This window comes from Mesoplodon bidens (genome assembly GCF_964165515.1).
Source record: "Mesoplodon bidens genome assembly, chromosome: 5".
NCBI lineage: Eukaryota > Metazoa > Chordata > Mammalia > Artiodactyla > Ziphiidae > Mesoplodon > Mesoplodon bidens.
The window spans coordinates 110,024,052-110,043,023 of record NC_138161.1 but is presented as its reverse complement, the minus strand read 5'-3'; the positions used below and the strand labels follow the sequence as shown (position 1 = coordinate 110,043,023).

General features: G+C 47.3%; 1 protein-coding gene and 1 pseudogene across 2 annotated transcripts in view; both read left to right on the top strand.

The window, feature by feature from the left end:
- XXYLT1 (xyloside xylosyltransferase 1) overlaps positions 1-18,972 on the top strand; it is a 203,442-nt gene that overhangs the window by 115,168 nt on the left and 69,302 nt on the right. Inside the window, exon 3 of the mRNA XM_081235934.1 lies at positions 6,278-6,410. Within this exon, the coding sequence (XP_081092060.1) occupies positions 6,278-6,410 (133 nt within the window). The remainder of the gene's footprint in view (positions 1-6,277; positions 6,411-18,972) is intronic.
- On the top strand, positions 3,577-4,379 carry LOC308617819 (NADH dehydrogenase [ubiquinone] flavoprotein 2, mitochondrial-like; annotated as a pseudogene). Its single transcript has one exon. The product of its transcript is annotated as an NADH dehydrogenase [ubiquinone] flavoprotein 2, mitochondrial-like (transcript).

The following is an 18,972-nucleotide window of genomic DNA, read 5'->3' as shown; positions in this document are numbered from 1 at the left end:
ATGCAAGACATTTTTTTGCGTTTTGTAGACTACTATTCCTCCTTTTGCTCAAACATTCTCCCCAGTGCTTTATAGATTTCATCTCCTCTTTGCTTTGGGAGCAGTTATCTCATTCATTTATTCCTTACATTTCAGTGGTCTTACTGCTGGCATTACAGCTGTCCTGCAACCAGCATCTTCTCTGGGCCATCACTGTGGCTGCTACTTCCACATATCAACCTTGTTTCATCCTCAAAACAGTCTTTCAGCATTATGTATAAAACGCTCCGGATGTAGTTCCCACAGAGGTGACTATATCAAGGACCAGAGGAACAGGGCCCTTTGAAAAATCTCATCCTAGGGCTTCCCTGGTGGCGCAGTGGTTGAGAGTCCGCCTGCCGATGCAGGGAACGCGGGTTCTTGCCCCGGTCCGGGAAGATCCCACATGCCACTGAGCGGCTGGGCCCGTGAGCCATGGCCACTGAGCCTGCGCGTCCGGAGCCTGTGCTCCGCAACGGGAGAGGCCACAACAGTGAGAGGCCCGCGTACCGCAAAAAAAAAAAAAAAAAAAAAAAAAACTCATCCTAATGAATTCCAGCCTTCCTGGTAAGCATCTTCCTCTTTTCAGCAGCGACATTTACAACTTGGCATCTTCTTTCACAATTACATAAAAGGATAACTGTCTGGACAGATGCCTGCATGTTAGTGCAGGCTGTGCTGGGAGCTGTCGGCCTCCCTGAATAGAAGGGAGGGTCCTCCTGCCTCAGCCTGAAAGTTGACGGCTGGGTCAGTCCTTTCACATTGGTGTGAGGGGGTCACTTCATGCCGGAGCTCCTGCCTCTTTCCTTTCCGATCAGTTAACCTTGTGTGGTGAAGGCCCTCCTGAAAGAAGTCTTCCCAAGCTTAAGCAAATCCTTCCTGAAAGGTGCTTTACCAAGGAGGCGTTATAAAAAATATTAAAGCAGCTCAAATTCCTGTGTCTTAGGGTTGCACGTGACCTACCCAAGTTCACTCCCAGCCAGTCCCTAAAGGTCCGGGAAAGGGTTCAGATTTACTGAGGGGCGTATTAAGACAAGGCCAGGCTCTGCCCAAATGCAGGAACTGGGTCTCCTCAAGAGAATCTGATGTCCTTGAGCTCGGCCCTCTGCCCAGGTCCTGTCCAGGCAGGCCAGGGAAGGAGGTATTCGGGTTGCTTCAGGCAGATTAAGTAGGATTTAGATGATCTTGAAAGACCCGAGAGTACACATAGCACATGGTAAGCTTTCAAGGAAGAATGACTGATTGACAGACCAAATGGCCCCTCGATCAGGAATTTCTCTAATTATAGTGAAATTACCGCTATTATATAGAGGACTTCCTCATAATTCTCAGTTGCCCAGGCTGTCGCTCTGCTTTTTGTCTATCAAGGTCTTTGGCACTTCTCCGTGCTCCCAGGCCTCCTGTGTGGGTAGCAGTGGAGCTAAAACTTACCTCCCAGGAGCTCCTCTCCCGTCACAAGCAGAATCAGGGTCTACTAGGAAGAGCATGCTGGGCTTTCAAGTCAAGCAGACCTGGGTTCAGATCCCAGCTCCGAGACTTGTTGGTTGTGGGACCTTGGGCTATTGTTTTTAACCTTTCTAAGCCTCTGGTTCTTCATTTAAACATGGGAATAACTCCACTTAACATGTCGGGTGGTTATGAGAAATAAAACTGTTGCCTGTGTAATAATACCAGACACTTACAAACCACTCGGAGAAAGGGTGCTTCTTATGTAGCGTTCGCTGATATTATTGGAAGTACTCCCAGGGCCGTGAGGATGAGAGTTCTCTTTCTTTCATAGCCCTGATGGTGCCACAGAACTACCACCATACTTCCTTGAGGCCTCCCATCTCCAGGTCAAACACCCTATTGTCCTCTCACCATCCCCACCCCTGGCGATGATGGGATCTCTCTGTTTGGGATGATGGTGCCATCCTGTCCCTGTCTCATGAGGGCTCTGCTCTACCTTGTGTAAGAGCTGCCTGAAACCCTGGATTTGGGAGCTCGGGATGCAGGAGATGGACTGAAAGAAAGGAGAGAAATGGCTGAAGGGGTGTATGTGGTGGGGCCTCCCCATCATGACTTCTTGATGGCTGCAACTCATGCCTGGACATTCTCTCCTGGGACACAGTGTCCTTCCCTCAGGTCACCATCAGGTTCCTTACCTCTGTTCCCCAGGGCCACCTCTGAGAGCAGCAGGTGCCCAGAGACTCCACCTTGTGGCCTGTTTCTCTTCTCCTTCCCGGTTTACGGCAGCTTCTAGGAGGCAGCCACGTCACCACATGGGCTTGCTGACCTCCAGTCTCCTGGGTCATCACCCTTCCTAGTTTCTAGGTAGTTGTGATTATTGTCTTTAGTGCAGGAGGGAAAGTGGCAGTTTTGCTCACATTTACGTGTGGGGTGGGCAGTGTGAAGGCAGGCAGGCCGCCGGGTCCGAACTGGCCTGGGGCCCATTCTCATCTACCCCCTTCCCGCAGGGGCCCAAGAAGCAGCCTGCTCCCCTCTGGCCCGGGCAGCTGGATTCTCACCTACTGGCACTTATTTTTTTTCCAGAAAACTCATATGGGATATCAATTACTGATGTGTTTCTGCATCATAAAGGAAAGTAGAACAGAGACAAATGAATCAGTTTTCTTGAATCATGAGCTGTGATTTCTTCATAAACTAATCTAGAGAGTGACTGTTGAATTCCACAAACGTTCCTGAGTATTTACTGAATGCCAAGCCCCGCACTATGAGTGGACAGAGGCCAAGATGTCAAAGATGGGGTCCCTGCCTTCAGGGGGCCTCCATGGGCAGTGGGTCCTGACAGCGCCATGCTCTGGAGCTGGGCCACTGGGAGAGGGTGGTGGAGAGTTGAGGGGGAGCCCGGCACTCTGGGTAGGTGGTGCTGTTTCCTCACTGCTCCTCGCCTGCCCAAGTCTCCTTCTTCTGTTCAGTCTTCCTCAACTGCCTCAGGCTCTAGTGAGTTCCCTACTCTCCAGACCCTGGGTTCCTGTGGAGCCTACAGCCTGGATGATGTTTCTCACCTGTTATCTCGTCTTCTCGGCATCACAGCCTCCCGAGGCACACTGTATCATCTGCACTAACAAATGAAAAAGCTGAGGTTTAGAGAAGTGAAATAATTTCCCCAGGGTCACAGAATTAATCAACAGCAGGACTGGAATCTGCTCCCTTGTGGTCTGATTCCCAGGCCAGGCCTTCTCTTAGTACTACTCTTTCTCCTTCATCACTTAACCCCGAGTGGCCCCTCTTCCACCTCACATCACTAGGTCCCCCCTTACTGTTTTCAGTCACCTGAGTGTCCCTCCCTGAGGGCAGGGCCCAGTCAGCTTGGTGTCTGGTCCCCTGCTGGCAGCACCAGCCCAGGAGCTCAGACAGTCCTGTTGGATGAAGGATGGAGAATGAACTCAACGCCTCTCTCCTCCCTTCTCGCCCCTGAGTCATCTGGGGGCAACGGAAGCAAACAGCTCTTAAGAGCCAGGTGATTGTGAGAGTCAGTCTGTCTAATTATAGCTCAGTTAGTCTTTCAGACAGTGGATTAAAAACATAACAGTAGGCCTGGTGCAGCCCGAAGGCCCGCAGTTTGGCCTGCCATGTTCCTCTCTGCGGTGCTCTGGGCCCACGCGGCTGGCTTCGCTGCCCAGTGGGGAAGACATATAAGGAATTTGCATAAGACAGCTGTGCAGAATGGAGCTGGAGGAGCCTTACTTGTGCAGAGAGATACTCCTGAGAATAACCCAGATGCTCCATTTGATTTCACACCGGAAAACTATAAGAGGATAGAGGCAATTGTAAAAAACTACCCAGAAGGGCATAAAGCAGCAGCTGTGCTTCCAGTCCTGGATTTAGCCCAAAGACAGAATGGATGGCTGCCCATCTCTGCTATGAACAAGGTTGCAGAAGTTTTACAAGTACCTCCAATGAGAGTATATGAAGTAGCAACTTTTTATACAATGTATAACCAAAAGCCAGTTGGAAAACATGTTCAAGTCTGCACTACTACGCCTTGCGTGCTTCCCTTGTGTGCTTCGTAACTCCGACAGCATACTGGAGGCCATTCAGAAAAAGCTTGGAATAAAGGTTGGAGAGGCTACACCAGACAAACTTTTCACTCTTACAGAAGTGGAATGTTCAGGGGCCTGTGTAAACACACCAGTGGTTCAAATAAATGACAACTACTTTGAGGATCTGACACCTAAGGATACTGAAAAAATTATTGATGAACTCAAGGCTGGCAGAATCCCAAAACCTGGGCCAAGGAGTGGATGCTTCTCATGTGAGCCAGCCGGAGGTCTTACCTCTTTGACTGAACCACCTAAAGGACCTGGCTTTGGTGTGCAAGCAGGCCTTTAATTTATATTCAACGGTAAATATGTCACTGAAGAAATAAAATATGAATCTCCTATCTACATAGACTTTTTATATTATCTGTTCCTTTCCATCTATGTACACCTTGCTTGTAACCTAGCAACTTGCAGCTGTAAGTGCCATGTCAGAACTTCAGAGCACCATTTTAGTCGTCTGCTATCTTTGGCTGACTATGAACACATTATTCCATAAGCTAGCTAACAGTTATTTCAATATTACCCATTTTCAACTGCCCCTTCACTTTTATCAGTAATATTAGGTTATTGTGAAGTAAAAATTCTGTCAAATTTCAAATACATTTTGCTCTCCCATCTTTAGCCATAGCCAAGTCTTAAGTTAATATGATATTTCTATAAACCTTATTTGTCAGTGTTCTCTTTAAACATTTTTATATTTACAGCACACAGTTGTTACTGTAATTTCAACTGGTAAGTGACATATCAAGCAGACTGTAGGTGTAACGAGGATAGGGTAGTTGTCTCTAGAAGTACTATTTATCATTTTTAAAGAAGGAAGGTACAAAACAAAATGTGACCCTGCAAGTATACAAAAACTAATTGGGGGAGGAAACTGGAAGTGTAACTTGAGTTGGAAAGTTCAGTGGATATGGGAAATACACTCCTCAGCTGAATGCATATTACAAGTTAGAAGAAAGAATAAAACCCTTTGTGTACAATATCCAGTTCAAGAAACTAGATATGAGTTTTGCAAGCTGGAATAAAAAATTAATAGCCAGCTTTAATTCAGGGATAGATCTAAACTAATCCAGTTGTTCAGGATTTCTCAAAGTCACTGTTTGGCCTTGATCTTATACCAGACTATTAACTATGATGCATATAAATATGATTATTTTTAAGACTGTCTTTAAAAACTAGTTTTTGAGAAATGAAATTGAGTAATTTGTACTGAGGTGGATGGATCTAGAGTCTGTCATACAGAGTGAAGTAAGTCAGAAAGAGAAAAACAAATACCGTATGCTAACACATATATATGGAACCTAAAAAAAAAAATGGTTCTTATGATCCTAGGGGCAGGACAGGAATAAAGACACAGACGTAGAGAATGGACTTGAAGACATGGGGAGGGGGAAGGGTAAGCTGGGACGAAGTGAGAGAGTGGCATGGACATATATACACTACCAGATGTAAAATAGCTAGCTAGTGGAAAGCAGCTGCATGGCACAGGGAGATCAGCTCCCTGCTTTGTGACCACCTAGAGAGGTGTGATAGGGAGGGTGGGAGGGAGACGCAAGAGGGGAGGGGATATGGGGATATATGTATACATACAGCTGATTCACTTTGTTATAAAGCAGAAACTAACACAACACTGTAAAGCAATTATACTCCAATAAAGATGTTAAAAAAAAAAAAACCCCAAAAACAGTATCTGAGGTCTTTTAGCTGTTTCTCTCTGGGTCAGCATTCTAACTCCACCCATACCTAGGTTTGCAGAAATATATAGGAATAAGAACCTGAAGCAATAATGACTTCTGTGGGTCACTTACTACCTGTACCCCAAAGAGAAACACCTGTATGTTTTGAGTTTTCAGTAGGGTGTCCATGTACTGTATCATCTAAATCAGATACTTTTGAGAATGAAATGGTGCTCTGTTGCCAATTACACCAGGACAGTGGCCTAAACTGGAGGATCTGGTTGCCTAGTTTTACAGAAACTGTATGTCTGCAATTGGAAGGAAATCCACAGGGCCACTGTTTTTTATGAAGGCTTCTAGTGAGTGGGGGCTTGCTGGTAGATGAAGGGCCTTTGTTTCAAGCAGTGTCTTTGCATTATTCAGTGACAGCAAGAATAATCCAGTACCCTTTTCTGCACCTTCCACTTCATTTTCTGTCAGTGGCTGAGCCTCCCAGGATGTGTGTCTGTCTCATTATTGTATTGTTCTCTCCTCCAGAGATCCTGCGGATAATTCAGCTGGACCTAGACCTAAAGTACAAGACCAACATCCGGGAATTGTTTGAGGAGTTCGATAACTTCCTGCCCGGCGCCGTCATTGGCATAGCAAGGGAGATGCAGCCAGTGTACAGGTATGTGGCAGCAGCTGGTGGGCGGCCTCCAGGACCCCTCCTCACTCCCCCTCCACCCTCGGCAGATTGGGATTGATCGGTCTGCGGTCTTTCTGTGCTGAATATCTCAGGGACACGTTTGTACTTATTGCTTATATTTAGTAGTATGGGCAGGTGGGTCTGCACCGAATCCATAGATGTTACTTCATTCATTTGGCAGAGTTTGTGACATTTTTTCTTGTGGAAAGCCCAGCCATTTGGATTGCTGGTTCTGGCTCAGCTCAGAATTTTAAAATCTTGGGCTTTGTCTTACAGAGGAGGTATCAAGATGCAGCTTTAACTTGCCAGTCTGGTGATGAACTAGGTTTTCTTGGCCTCGAGCCGCCGTGACCCCTCCTCTGTGTAAGTGGAGTGGGTTTATCAGTGTCTTTCAGGGAGGGAGAGGCAGCATAATTTTGGAACACAGATTGGCATCTCCTAGTGAAACGCGCATTCTCGTGCTGCAGTGTTTCCCTGTCAGGTGTGCAGCATAAAGAAACTCCAGCACCTGAGGACCAGGAGACACATTCAAGAGTGTTCGTCGTGGCATTATTTGTAGTAGCCCCAACTGAAAGCAGCCTAAATGCTCATAGACAGCAGAATGGATAAATATAATATATTCATCTAACTGAGTATTATATAAAGATAAAACGAGCAGACGGGGAGCTAGCTATGTGCATTGATAGGCAAAATGGAAATGTAATCTTTAGGGATATATACGCAAGTGGTGAACATCATAAGGAAAACCAAGGAAATGATGGTTCCCAAAGCCAGCATGACCCTTGCCTCTGGAGGGAGCGGAGGAGTGGTGGGGACGCAGACACGGGTGGGGATTGCCGCTGGAGGGCTGCATTGCTTTTGTGCTCCACTTGAGGGAGTGTGCCTGTGTTTGCATGTACTCCTTTGTACGTAATATATGTCTCAAAATTTAAAAAAATTAGGGCTTCCCTGGTGGCGCAGTGGTTGAGAGTCCGCCTGCCGATGCAGGGGACACGGGTTTGTGCCCTGGTCTGGGAAGATCCCACATGCCACGGAGCAGCTGGGCCTGTGAGCCGTGGCCGCTGAGCCTGCGCGACCAGAGCCTGTGCTCCGCAACGGGAGAGGCCACGGCGTTGGGAGGCCCGCATACCGCAAAAAAAAAAGAAAAAAAAATTTTTTTTTAATTAAAAAAGGAAAGGAAAAGCAGAAACACATGTAGGTTTTTGTTTAAAAACTAGGCCCACGGCCCTGGATACAGAGAGCTCCATGTTGCTGACTCTTCCTCCTCTGGCCAGAGCCATAGCTCACCCAGAGCCTGCAGCTGGGATTTCACTGCCCCCTGGGCTGGCCGACCCTTCGTTCTCAGTGCACACCCTCCTGCTGGCTCCCTGTGGCCATTCTCAGAGCTAGGCCCAGTCTTTGGAGAGCTGCAGGGCACTGGCAACTGGTGACTCAAGGACACACATTTCCTCTAAGAGAGAGGAGAGTGACAGCCTTGGCTTGGTTGTAGTTATTTGCAAGACCCAGATCACACAACAGGAAATTCCTGCAAGGCCTCTGAATGAGTCGATAACTCCTGGGCCTGGTGGGCTGTTCTCCCTTACATAATCCTCTTGCAGGTTGCCCCAGAGTGACAAAGTGGAGCCATTTACTCTGCTGTGTGTGGGGGAGGGGGGAGGTTTGGGCAAACATCTGCCTTGGTACTCATAGCAGCCTCCCTACCTCATTCCCTCACCTCCATACAAGGTGTATATTATGTCTGGGGGTCTTGATTTAACAGAGAGAGGAGGGACTTCCTTGGCAGTCCAGTGGTTAAGACTCCACGCTTCCACTGCAAGGGGACACGGGTTAGATCTCTGGTCAGGGAACGAAGATCCTGGGAAGAGATGGAAGGAGCGCTCAGAGTCTGATATCCTATGTGCTGGTGCCTGCTCAGCCACCACGCTTGGGCTCCTCCATCTGGGAATGGGAGCAGGTGGGCTCTGAGACCTCCCTCTTTCAGCCCTGGCATTTGTGATCCCAGCCCTTCCAACCCTCACCATTTCCACATCGTCTTTCCTTGACCTGAGGTTGCTTGTCAGCTGGTGAGCTCCTCACTGCTCCATAGGGCCAGTGCCCCAGGGATCCTTAAACCAGGCTAACTATTAAGTGCAGTTAGAGCCCTGAGGCCTCCAAGCCTTGGTTTGGAATCTTCTCATGTAATATAAATGGAAAGCTGATCACACTTAATTCAAATGGTGTTGGCCAGAATTTATGTTTTCTGTACCTTGAGGATTTTAAAAACAGTGAAACTTAAATCAGTTTAATTGGCTTTTTCAAAAGAAATCTTGGAAAGATTTTAGATCCAAAATGAAGTTGAGTTTTTCTCACCTTCAGAATCTTTAATTATCATTCTGTACGATGAGACAGAAGAGACCTCTGCGTCAGGGCAGCTGGTAGAGTCCAAAAAAACGCCTTGTTTGTAGGGTTTGCGCCCTCAGAATCAATAGAAATTAAAAGTCCGTCAATGTTTTCCCCCCCTTCCACCCCCCTCCAGCTGAAATGTTTCTAAAGACCTCTGATAATTAAGTCTGCAAATGACTGCCCTGAGCTAATCTGCGCCAGCAGGTTCTGGGTAATTGCCTTTGGGTATTTGGCGTCTGTTTCAGGCTGAGAATGTTTGGTGCTGGCTGGGGCGGAAACGGAGTGTGGTTTTTTGCCATCTTCCACAAAAAAACGGGAGGCTCCAGTGGCCCCAAAGATCAAGTGTTAGTTGTCTGCCACTTTGGAGTCTGTGCCTGTGTGTGTTTGTAGGGAGGGGTGGGAGAAGCAAGAGTGGGGATGAAGGCAGGGGAGTAAACAGGGCCTGAGCAAGGGCAGGCAGAGCCGAGCCCTTGTGAACAGGCTCAGCCCCATGTCCATGGACTTGGCCATCGTAGCTGGTGGGGAAGCCCTGCGGCTGTCTGCCCACCTCTGTGGGCACCGCCCTCCCCCAGGAGCTGGCAGTGGGGCCTGACTGCCACGTGGTCTCCCTGAGTGTGGACTGTGAGCTGGGCACGATTTTATCATAAACAGAAGCTGCTAGCATCTGTGAAAAGAAAGGAAAATTTAGAAACCAAACAGCACAGAAGCAAAACAACTGATGAACAGAGCACATTCTGATCTGGAAATTCACTAAGCAGAAATAAATCTAGACCTTCTCAGCTGTGTTCTTTTTATAGTCACTTGTCCGACAGTTACTGTACTTCAAAAAAGGCGCATATTAAGTCATTTTTATGGCTGTTTCCCTTCGATTGTGTGCCACAAATGTTAGAGGCTTGGGGGGCTGGCGGAGAAAGTATTTCCCACTGTCCTTTAGACAGATAGCTTTTTAAAAAGCAATTTCCCCCCCAGAACATAACACCAAATCAGCTGTGTTGTCGGGAAAATGACGGCTCGTGGGATAGCATAGGGGTGGAGGAGCCTTTTCCTCTTGGGTCCCTGTAAGAGTTTGTCGAGTCAAATATCTCATGACCGTCCTCATCTGAAAGTGGGGAGCAGTGGTCCTCTTGGGTGGAACATTGTCCTTCCTGTCTTGACTCTTTCTCTGCCTCTTTGTCAGGGAACTATGGTTAGCTGGGCAGTGTGGTTAGTTGAGATAAGTGGCCCAAAGGAGAGAAGGGTCTAGTGCTTTCTCTGTAAATAGAATGATCTCTCTAAATAGACGACTGTATTTGGCAAATATGTGTTAGTCCAGGATGCCGTTTAGAATTTACTTCCTTATGAACATATTGGAAAAGTAAAGAAAACTGTTGGATCTGCTTTGTGTACAACCTATAAAAATTATAAGGGCACGGGGCTTCCCTGGTGGCACAGTGGTTGAGAGTCCGCCTGCCGATTCAGGGGACACGGGTTCATGCCCCAGTCCGGGAAGATCCCACATGCCGCGGAGCAGCTGGGCCCGTGAGCCATGGCCGCTGAGCCTGCGCGTCCGGAGCCTGTGCTCCGCAACGGGAGAGGCCATAACAGTGAGAGGCCCGCGTACCACACACGCACAAAAATAAATAAATAAAATTATAAGGATGTATCAGCAGGCAAAGCAGCCATATGTAGAAGAAATAGCGCTCAGATTATACTCAGAAGCCGTGGATTATAGTCCTGCCTTTCACGAATTACCCATGTGACACTTTGATTCTCTGAACTTCTGTGTTTTCATCTGTAAGTGGGGATAAATATGTCTAATACACAGAATTACTGGAACACTCAAGTGAAATAATGCGTATGCAAGTTTCTGGTGTGAAAGAGACTCTCAGTAAAGGCGTTGTCTCCCTCGCTCCTTAATCATTACAACTGCATTTGTGTTTTCCTTTCCAGCTGATGTGTTTTTCTGTATACCTCCTCTTCTACCCCACTCCCAACCATATAGGATTGCCAGTTAAAAGGCAGGATACCCAGTTAAATCAAATTTCAGATAAACAACGAATACTTGTTTTATGTAAGTATATCCCAAATATTGTATAGGGATATACTTACACAAGTATTTGTTGTTTACCTGAAATTTAAATTTAACTGGGTATCCTGTTGGGTTCCCTTCCTCCCTCTCTCCCTCTCTCCCTTCCCTTTCTTCCCTTCTTTCTTTGCTAAATCTGGCAGTTCTACCCCTACCAAAGTGTTAAACCCTCCCTTTTTAGCAGAGGACAGTGATCTGGCTTTTTTATAAGATAGATCCTTGAGTGTGCAGGAACAAAGGGTGTGGAACTGGAGCTTATGAGGGAAACGGGTGGGAGGGAGGGAGGGTGTGAGGGTGGGAGGCTGGGAATGAGGGAGGCTAGGAGGGTGGGAGGCTGGGAGGGAGGGAGGGTGGGAGGCTGGGAAGGAGGGAGCCTGGGAGGGTGCAAGGCTGGGAGGGAGGGAGGGAGGCTGGGAGGGAGGGAGGCTGGAGGCTGGGAGGGAGGGAGGCTGGGAGGGTGGGAGGCAGCCCTCAAAGTCTCCGTGAGGCACCAGGCCTGAGGTCCACCACCCACCTCCTGCAGGAGCCGGGGCCCAGACTGTGGCCTGGGTCATCAGGGGAGGCCCCTGGGGCTAGGAAGCCTGGCAGTGGCTTAGCCAGGTCACAGGGCTCCTGCTGAGCCTGGAATGAGTGAGTGTGCGAATGTGTGTGTGTGTCTGTCTGTGTTTTGAGGAGCTGGGGTCACAGCCATTGGTCATGGTCACTCTGTCTTGAAGCTGCTGCCTGAGGAGCTGCTGAATGGCAGCTTTGTTGGTGGGGGCCATGGGCTTCCGGCTCATTCTCTCTTGGCTCCACAGGCTGGCTGTGTGCTGGTTTGACCCAAACCCACCATGAGGTGGAAGCAGCAGGCTAATCCTGTCAGCTGCTGATAACCCCACCAGGCAGGAATTTGCTTTTGTGGTAAATATTTGAATAGTGTCCACTCTTTTACCTTTTTAGGTCATGTGGTTTTTATTGATAGCATTTGTGCCAGCCTAACCTCTTTCCAGATGCCTGGAATGAAAATGTCCAGCCAATTTGCAGGCTGCTTTATCCCACTTCTGGGACTGGAGAAGGGCTCTCAGGGACATTGGGAAGGAAGTGAGGACTAGCACAGAAGTAGGAGAGGAGGAAGTGGACTGATACCACCTCTGCCACTCAAGGCTCTGTGACCTTGGGGAAGTTTCTTGATCTCTTTGAGCTTCAGTTTCTTTAGCTGAGACCTGGAGATTATAACACTGTACAGTACTGTATATGGTGGAGTTGACTGGAGGCTAAATTAAACAGTGTGCCTGGCACAGAGTAGCACTTCGTACTGGTGGTAGCAATTTTATCCAGTCCCACTCAGCCACTTGGTTCTGTGACCTTAGGGAAGTCACTTAACCTCTGAGGTTCAGTTTCCTCATGGTATGTGAAACTGGAGCAGCTGATACTTTAGCATAATTAGTGCTGATATTTTGGCTTCTCAGCCTCTGAACCCCCTTCCCATGTTTGAGGAAATGTCCTGCCATAGAAGCCTGCCTCCCTTTATGGAAGACAAAAAGGCTGGAGACTCTCTTTCCTGGACTCCTTGCAGCTAGGGTGTTGTTGGTCTGTTCCCCTTCTTCCCTCCCTCCCCTGAGGAAAGCACCATCAGCAATTTAGCATCTATGCAGGCTTGTTTTATACTTTTACTATATACCCTAAGCAATGTAAGGTACTTGCAGAACAGAAACTGACAGTATTACAAGGAGAAAACAATGAGTCCACAATGATGGAGTGACATTTTAACATGCTCTATCAGAAACCAGGAGCTCAAAGAGGAGGAAGGTATGCATACAGAAGATCGCAGCAAAGGAGGAAGGAAAAGGGGGGGGGGTGGGGGGGGGTGGGGGGGCTGGGGACGTGAGGAGGACAGACTGTGCCTGAGGCAGGCACCGGTCCCCTGTTTCACACTGTGAGCCTGGCTGGGGGCCTGTGGTATTTCAGTGCCCTCCAGAGCGTGACCTTCCGGTCACTACCTGCTTCTGGACTCCAGCCCTTGGCTCTAGTGGTTTCTGGTTCATGGAGATGTTCATCTCATTTTTCACCCCTATTATTTCCCTTCCCCTGCTACATTCCTTGAATTTAAAAAATTATTATATAAGAGTAATACATTTTCATTAAAAAGTCAAACAGTATACGAGGATTATTATTTTTCCAGAAATTTTCTACAGATTTATCAGTTTGTGTGTGTGTGTGTGCATGGTGTGTATAAGTGGACTCATACTTTATATACCCTTGTGCATCTTTTTTTATTCGCTAAACAGTGTATCTTGGCCATCCTTATACCTAACTCAGTATTCCTTTATTAAACATTGCTGGTCTCCCAATATAATTTTCTTTTTTTACGTCTTATTTTGGAAAACTTCCAACATAGACAGAGGTAGGCAGAATCATGTATTCTGTCTAGAATCTAGTATTCTGGGTGCTTCCGTATTATAATACTCATGGAGCTTCAGTAATTATCAACTCTGAGCCAACCTTGTTTCATCTTTACCCCCATCCACTTTTCCTGTTCCCTCCTCCCCAGCCACCCCCATTATTTTGAAGCAAACCCAGACAGCATACCATTTCATCAGTAAATGTCATTTAAAATCCATTATTTTTAAAAAAAAACAATTCTATGTGCTTTTTTCTGGGTTTGGAGCTGAGAGGTTGTGTGAACTCATGGTGTCATTTTGTCTTCAAGTTTCTCGGTCTGAAATCAGTTTGTATGAGGGAGGAAAACAGACAGACACGGCTCTAACATCTAGCCAAGCAACATCTTCCATCCCTCTCCAGATTGTCTTATGTCAGGATGTTAATGTAGCAGTAGTGTCTTGAAGATTCTATGACCAATATAAATTCAGGTCCATTGCTCACTAGGCATGAAGCTCTGCTTTTAAGAGAACCTGTCCCCGCCGTTGTTTCAGGATGAGTCAGCATGGGGCTTGGAGGTGAAAGGTAGTAGATTTTCTTCTTCCCGCTGACATCTGAGGATCAACTTCTTGGCTCTTGTTTTTGTGTTTTTTAAAAAAATTAACCAAGATTGAACCTGTCAGTTTCTATTAGAGCTAAATCTGAGTAAAGAGAAAAAAGCTTGCCAGCTTTTAAACTAGTGACTGATAAAGAAGCCCCGTATTCCTTCTTCCCTGGGATTTAGAAGACAGGGCTGACTGCTTTTGCGGAGCCCGTGTAACCTGCAGGCAGTGGTGTAGCCCCTCCAGGAATCACTAGTAAAAGGGGAGAGAAATATCTGCCCTGCGGTGGAGATAAAAATATCTATTAGAAGATTATTATTTTTTAATGAGACCACTGGGAAAATGTATTTTAAAAGGAAAAAGCTGCATACAGAAAACCTGAGTGGAATTGTGTTACTGTTAATGTAATTATTTCCTCTCTGATGGCTGTGCCCCCCAGGGAAGCTGTGAACATCTGCTGTCATCTGAAGGCCATGGGAGTCAGGGAGGCTCCCAAAGGCCGAGTGCTCAGGCTGAGATGAGGTCCTGGTGGGGACCATGTGAGGGGCTTCCCTCCTCTGAAAACGCTACTCATTTCAGCTCTTCTGTCATCTGTGCATTATGAGTCCTCTGGCACTACTGAATCAGTAAGTAAGATCCATGGCATGGTACCTGACTGACACAGATGTCATTGGAAGAATGAGTGAGGAAATGAAGGAGCGGATGGGGTGAGGCCAGGTTGCATGCTAACTTTAGGGTGTGCAGACCGAGTGCCAGGCACGTAGTAGCTGTTGATTGAACACACGAAGGAACCATTGTTTAATCAGAGGATGCTTCCTCAACAGTGTGTCGGCCAGCCATTAAGTAAGGGTCCATAGTCCATCACTGGTGTGTTTATAGAAATTGCTTTCACATTTTTCCTTTTAAAGACAATCCATAGGAAACATTGTTATTCTTAATTTTTATTGGGTTCATCGCGTGTGAACCGTAAGATTAGGTGCTTTGAGGAATTACGAGGTAGAACACATGGTTCCTGCTTTTAAGGAGATTATAATGTGAGGGAGATAGGGCAGATGAAATTCAGTAAAGACACAGATGCCAGAGATGCAAACACCAAGTCACTGCTGCTGTTTAGAGGTTTCCCTTGGATGAGCCACAAATACGTGGGACCGAGAACTTCACTGTGTGGCCAACGTTATCCTCAGTTTAATATTCTGCCTTCAGAATTCTAAGGAAGGGGTGTGTGTGTGTGTGTGTGTGTGTGCGCGTGCGCGCGCGCACGCGTGCGTGCGTGTGTGTGTGTGTGTGATGCTTCTTTCTTCTGAAAGGTCTCTTGGAAGGGCGCTTGGATATGCTGTGTGGGTATAGCCTCCAAGAAGCGTGCTTAGGACGGACCTGGCCCTGTGCACAAATAGAAGACTCATCCAGTGGGCTTTTACTGTGAGCCTGGCTGAGCAGGAGAGAGAAACTATACCCTGTCCTCCGGGAGCTGGCAGCCTGGCTGGCGGGACTGCCGCCCTGGATGGCTCCAGTTGTGGGGTGGGCCTGGGCAGGTGCTCCAACGGAGGCCCAGCAAAGGATGACAGGCCCGGGAGGACTATCCTTTTTTTGCATTACAACTTGTTTCTTTTGCCAAATAAACACCTTGTTGAGAGAACCTCATTTGTAATCTAGGCAGCAAAAAAGACTTATCTGTAAGCATCTTCCTGGGGAAAAGAGGCAAAATAGCAGAGTTGAATCACAGTGACATAGGTACAAGAGGGACTTTCTGTGACAAACAGTGTATGAAAAGGGCTAAGTTAGGCATGACTGGCTCCACGTGAGGAGAATTTCAATATGGCTCCATGGCTACGTCGGGTACACATTTCAGCCACATGACTGCATTTCTGCAGGTGATTAAGTGTAATGGATATTCAGTCCCCAGGCCTCTGCCACTAGGTTAGCTGCAGAATTGATATTGCAGAAATACCAAGCTTTTAAACTGGACTTGAGTTTGAACTGAACGCCTTACCTCCGACTCCTGCGTTGAGTGACTTCTTTAAACAAGCCATTTGCTGTTGATCATAGGGCGTTCCCATGATCTTCTGTTTGGAGGGGGCAGAACTGACCCCCACATCAAGGAGCTGCCCGAAGGAGCACGTTGATCCAGGCACCTAGCCGTCCCTGGCGTGCTTATCTTCAAGACTTTTCTATCACTGTTTGTAAAAGGAGATGCATATTTAGGAACCAGAATTGCTTCCTATATAATAATCTGCCTGTCCCCGCCTCTGTAGATGAACACTCATTATGAGGCTTGCTGCTCCTGATGGGTTTTCAGAAATGTGAGGTCATGGAGATGGCTTGTGGGGCCTCATTACTGCCAGGCAGCGTGGAGTGCGTGCCAGTGCATTTGGATGCTTCTCTGGTTCTCCTTGACCGCTTGGCCCTGTAAGGAAACACTGTCTCCCTTAATAACATGAAGCCCAGTGTCTATACAGAGTATAAGCAAGGGCAACCCTTTCCCTAACTGCTAGGACCATCTTATCTTGTTGGACCCCAGGATCATGAGCTTGGAACTGTAAAGAAGACAGTATAATTCTAGTGCTCTAACTTGGCTCAGCAACGAACAAGATTTTCATGTTCCTAATAATGTAACTGTAGTTCATTGGTATTCAGCTCTCAGCCTGGAAGTTGGTGTGTAAGCGAGGTAAAAGCATAAAGGTGAATCATGTGTTTAGAAGGAATGACTAGAGGAGAGGAGAGGCATCTGCATTTCTTCTGCGTCCTCTCTCCTGCCAAGATGTCAGCAGGCTTTGGGAAGAATACGGCGTGACCTTGGTCCTTCAGGCCCCCTTTCCACTGACACCTCACATCCTTTCAGCTGCTGTCAAAGGTTAAATGCATCAGGTAGATGATCAAGCAATACATTGTGTATAAAAGGGGTAGAGAGAGCCTTTGAGGCCTTGTTGGTGCAGAGGGGGCTGAAACAGCCAGCTGGAACGTAGGAGAGATGTGTGGGTAAATGGAGTATCTGTGAGGATAGGTGCCCACCAGCCACCTGCACAGACCAGAGCACAGGAGCCCCGGGCTCCAGTCCACATGCCACGTCACATTCAGGATCAGATACTGCGTGGCTTTCTGTTTTAAAAAGTGTAAAATGAGAGAATGTCTGGTTAGGCTCTCAAAAGAAAAGAGGATCATCCAGTGAATATAACATCTTGTAACCGGCACAAGAATCATTTGTGGTTCAGGAACTCAGGATCCGGCCTGTAGCAGTTTAGTTTCAGGTAAATGCCTCCAGGAAGTAATACAAGTTTTTGAAGGTTTAAAAATGGATTGTGACACAGAAGGAAGGGGAGCCGTTGATTGAAAACCCATCTATGCCCTGGTTCTTAACTGGTGTTTTTGATTATCTTGTTTATTTTGCATGAATATGGGCCCAGTGTTGCCAGGTGTTGTGATTTTTTTTTCCCCAAGAGAAGCCAGAAATATGTGTTATTAATGTAAAAGCTCCTGATTTTAAAATAGTGGCAATTAAGCAAACAGTCTGCTGGCCAAACAAAACAAAATGGTGCACCAGATTCAGCCCAAGAACTGCCAGTTTGAGACTCTGGGTCTGAAAGTTCATTGAGGCAAAAAATTGACCAAATGCCTCCTCCAGTTGGCCTGGACCTTCCGAAGGCTTTGGTTGCTCGTTGGCTGGTCCTTGGAGGCTGATGGCAAAAGTTTTTGGGTGCTCAAACTTTTTCTCAAATGTTTTCTCCCTGTACTTGAAATAGTTGATTTTTATTGGTAATTTAAAATTCCATCAAATGATTTTTCTAATTGACCTCACACTTACCTAATCATAAAATGCCAAGGCCAATCATAATTCTCGTCCAGAAGTGTAATTTGGGAAGAAAATAAAAAGATCCCCAGACTTACCATTTATCAGAGTGGGCAACTACTTTAATGTGTATGCGAACGTCTTTGAACTGCTCTCAGTGTCTGAAGGTGCTTTGAGGAGCTTGAAGGTCTAGACGGGGAGGAGAGGAGGAGAGAAACCCAAGGCAAGAGGGAAGGGGGAGAGGCCTGGAGTCATGCGGCCGTTGTACATTCACTGCTTCTCATCCACCCTCCTGTCTGTTCGGTGCTACCTCGTGAACAAGCCAGGGAAGTGATGGCCCACGGAGACTCCAGCCCCCGGGCCTTGCTGTCTGCACAGGCATGGAAGTGAGGATGTTGGGATGTTGTCAATACACACAGAGTGGCCTCCTTGACGGCCCAGCTGGAGACTCTTCTCCCTGGTCTTAGAGTCACGAATAGTCCTATTTCTCCTGGATAATGAATTGGTTTCCCCTTCTGTACAACTGTTTAGATGTCCTTTGCTTTCAGTTGACTAACAGAAATCTTAGAGCCAAACTTGGGTACACCTGTAGTAAGCTTGTGGCTCTCTATAGGATGCCTGCTGGCATCTTTGCTAGCTAAGATAAATCCTTTTGGAACAAAATGGGGGGGGGTAAAATTTAAAGGAAAGGAGAGAAGGAGGGAAGGAAGCTGGATGTAGTCTGGATTAGGCTCCACTTTCTAGATCTGGCTGACTGTTGTAATTAAAGATAAACATTGTGAGAAATAGTCCTGGAGGAAGTGCAGCATGGGTGGGGTGACCATTTAATTTCACCATTAATTTATTGTTTAAACTAGAATACTTTGAGAGTGAAAAGGGGATGCTATTAAAAATCACCCCAGGACTTCAAGGGCAAACCAAGTCTGTCCTGGGCCACCAGAGGATGTGTTATCACTCTAAGCTCGAGGCGGCAGAGCAGGGAAGGATGGAAGGAAAAAGACTGGGCCGGACGGGCTTCCCTGGTGGCGCAGTGGTTGAGAGTCCGCCTGCCGATGCAGGGGACACGGGTTCGTGCCCCGGTCTGGGAAGATCCCACGTGCCGCGGAGCGGCTGGGCCTGTGAGCCGTGGCCGCTGAGCCTGCGCGTCCAGAGCCTGTGATCCGCAACGGGAGAGGCCACAATAGTGAGAGGCCCGTGTACCGCAAAAAAAAAAAAAAAAGACTGGGCCGGGAATGAGGCAGGGGGAGGAAGCTGTGAGAGGCTGAGGTAGTTAGGGTCAGAAATACTGCTGAGGTTGGCAGTGTATCTGGATTCACCATCTGTTAGAACCAGGAAGGGGATGTTGGGCCATTC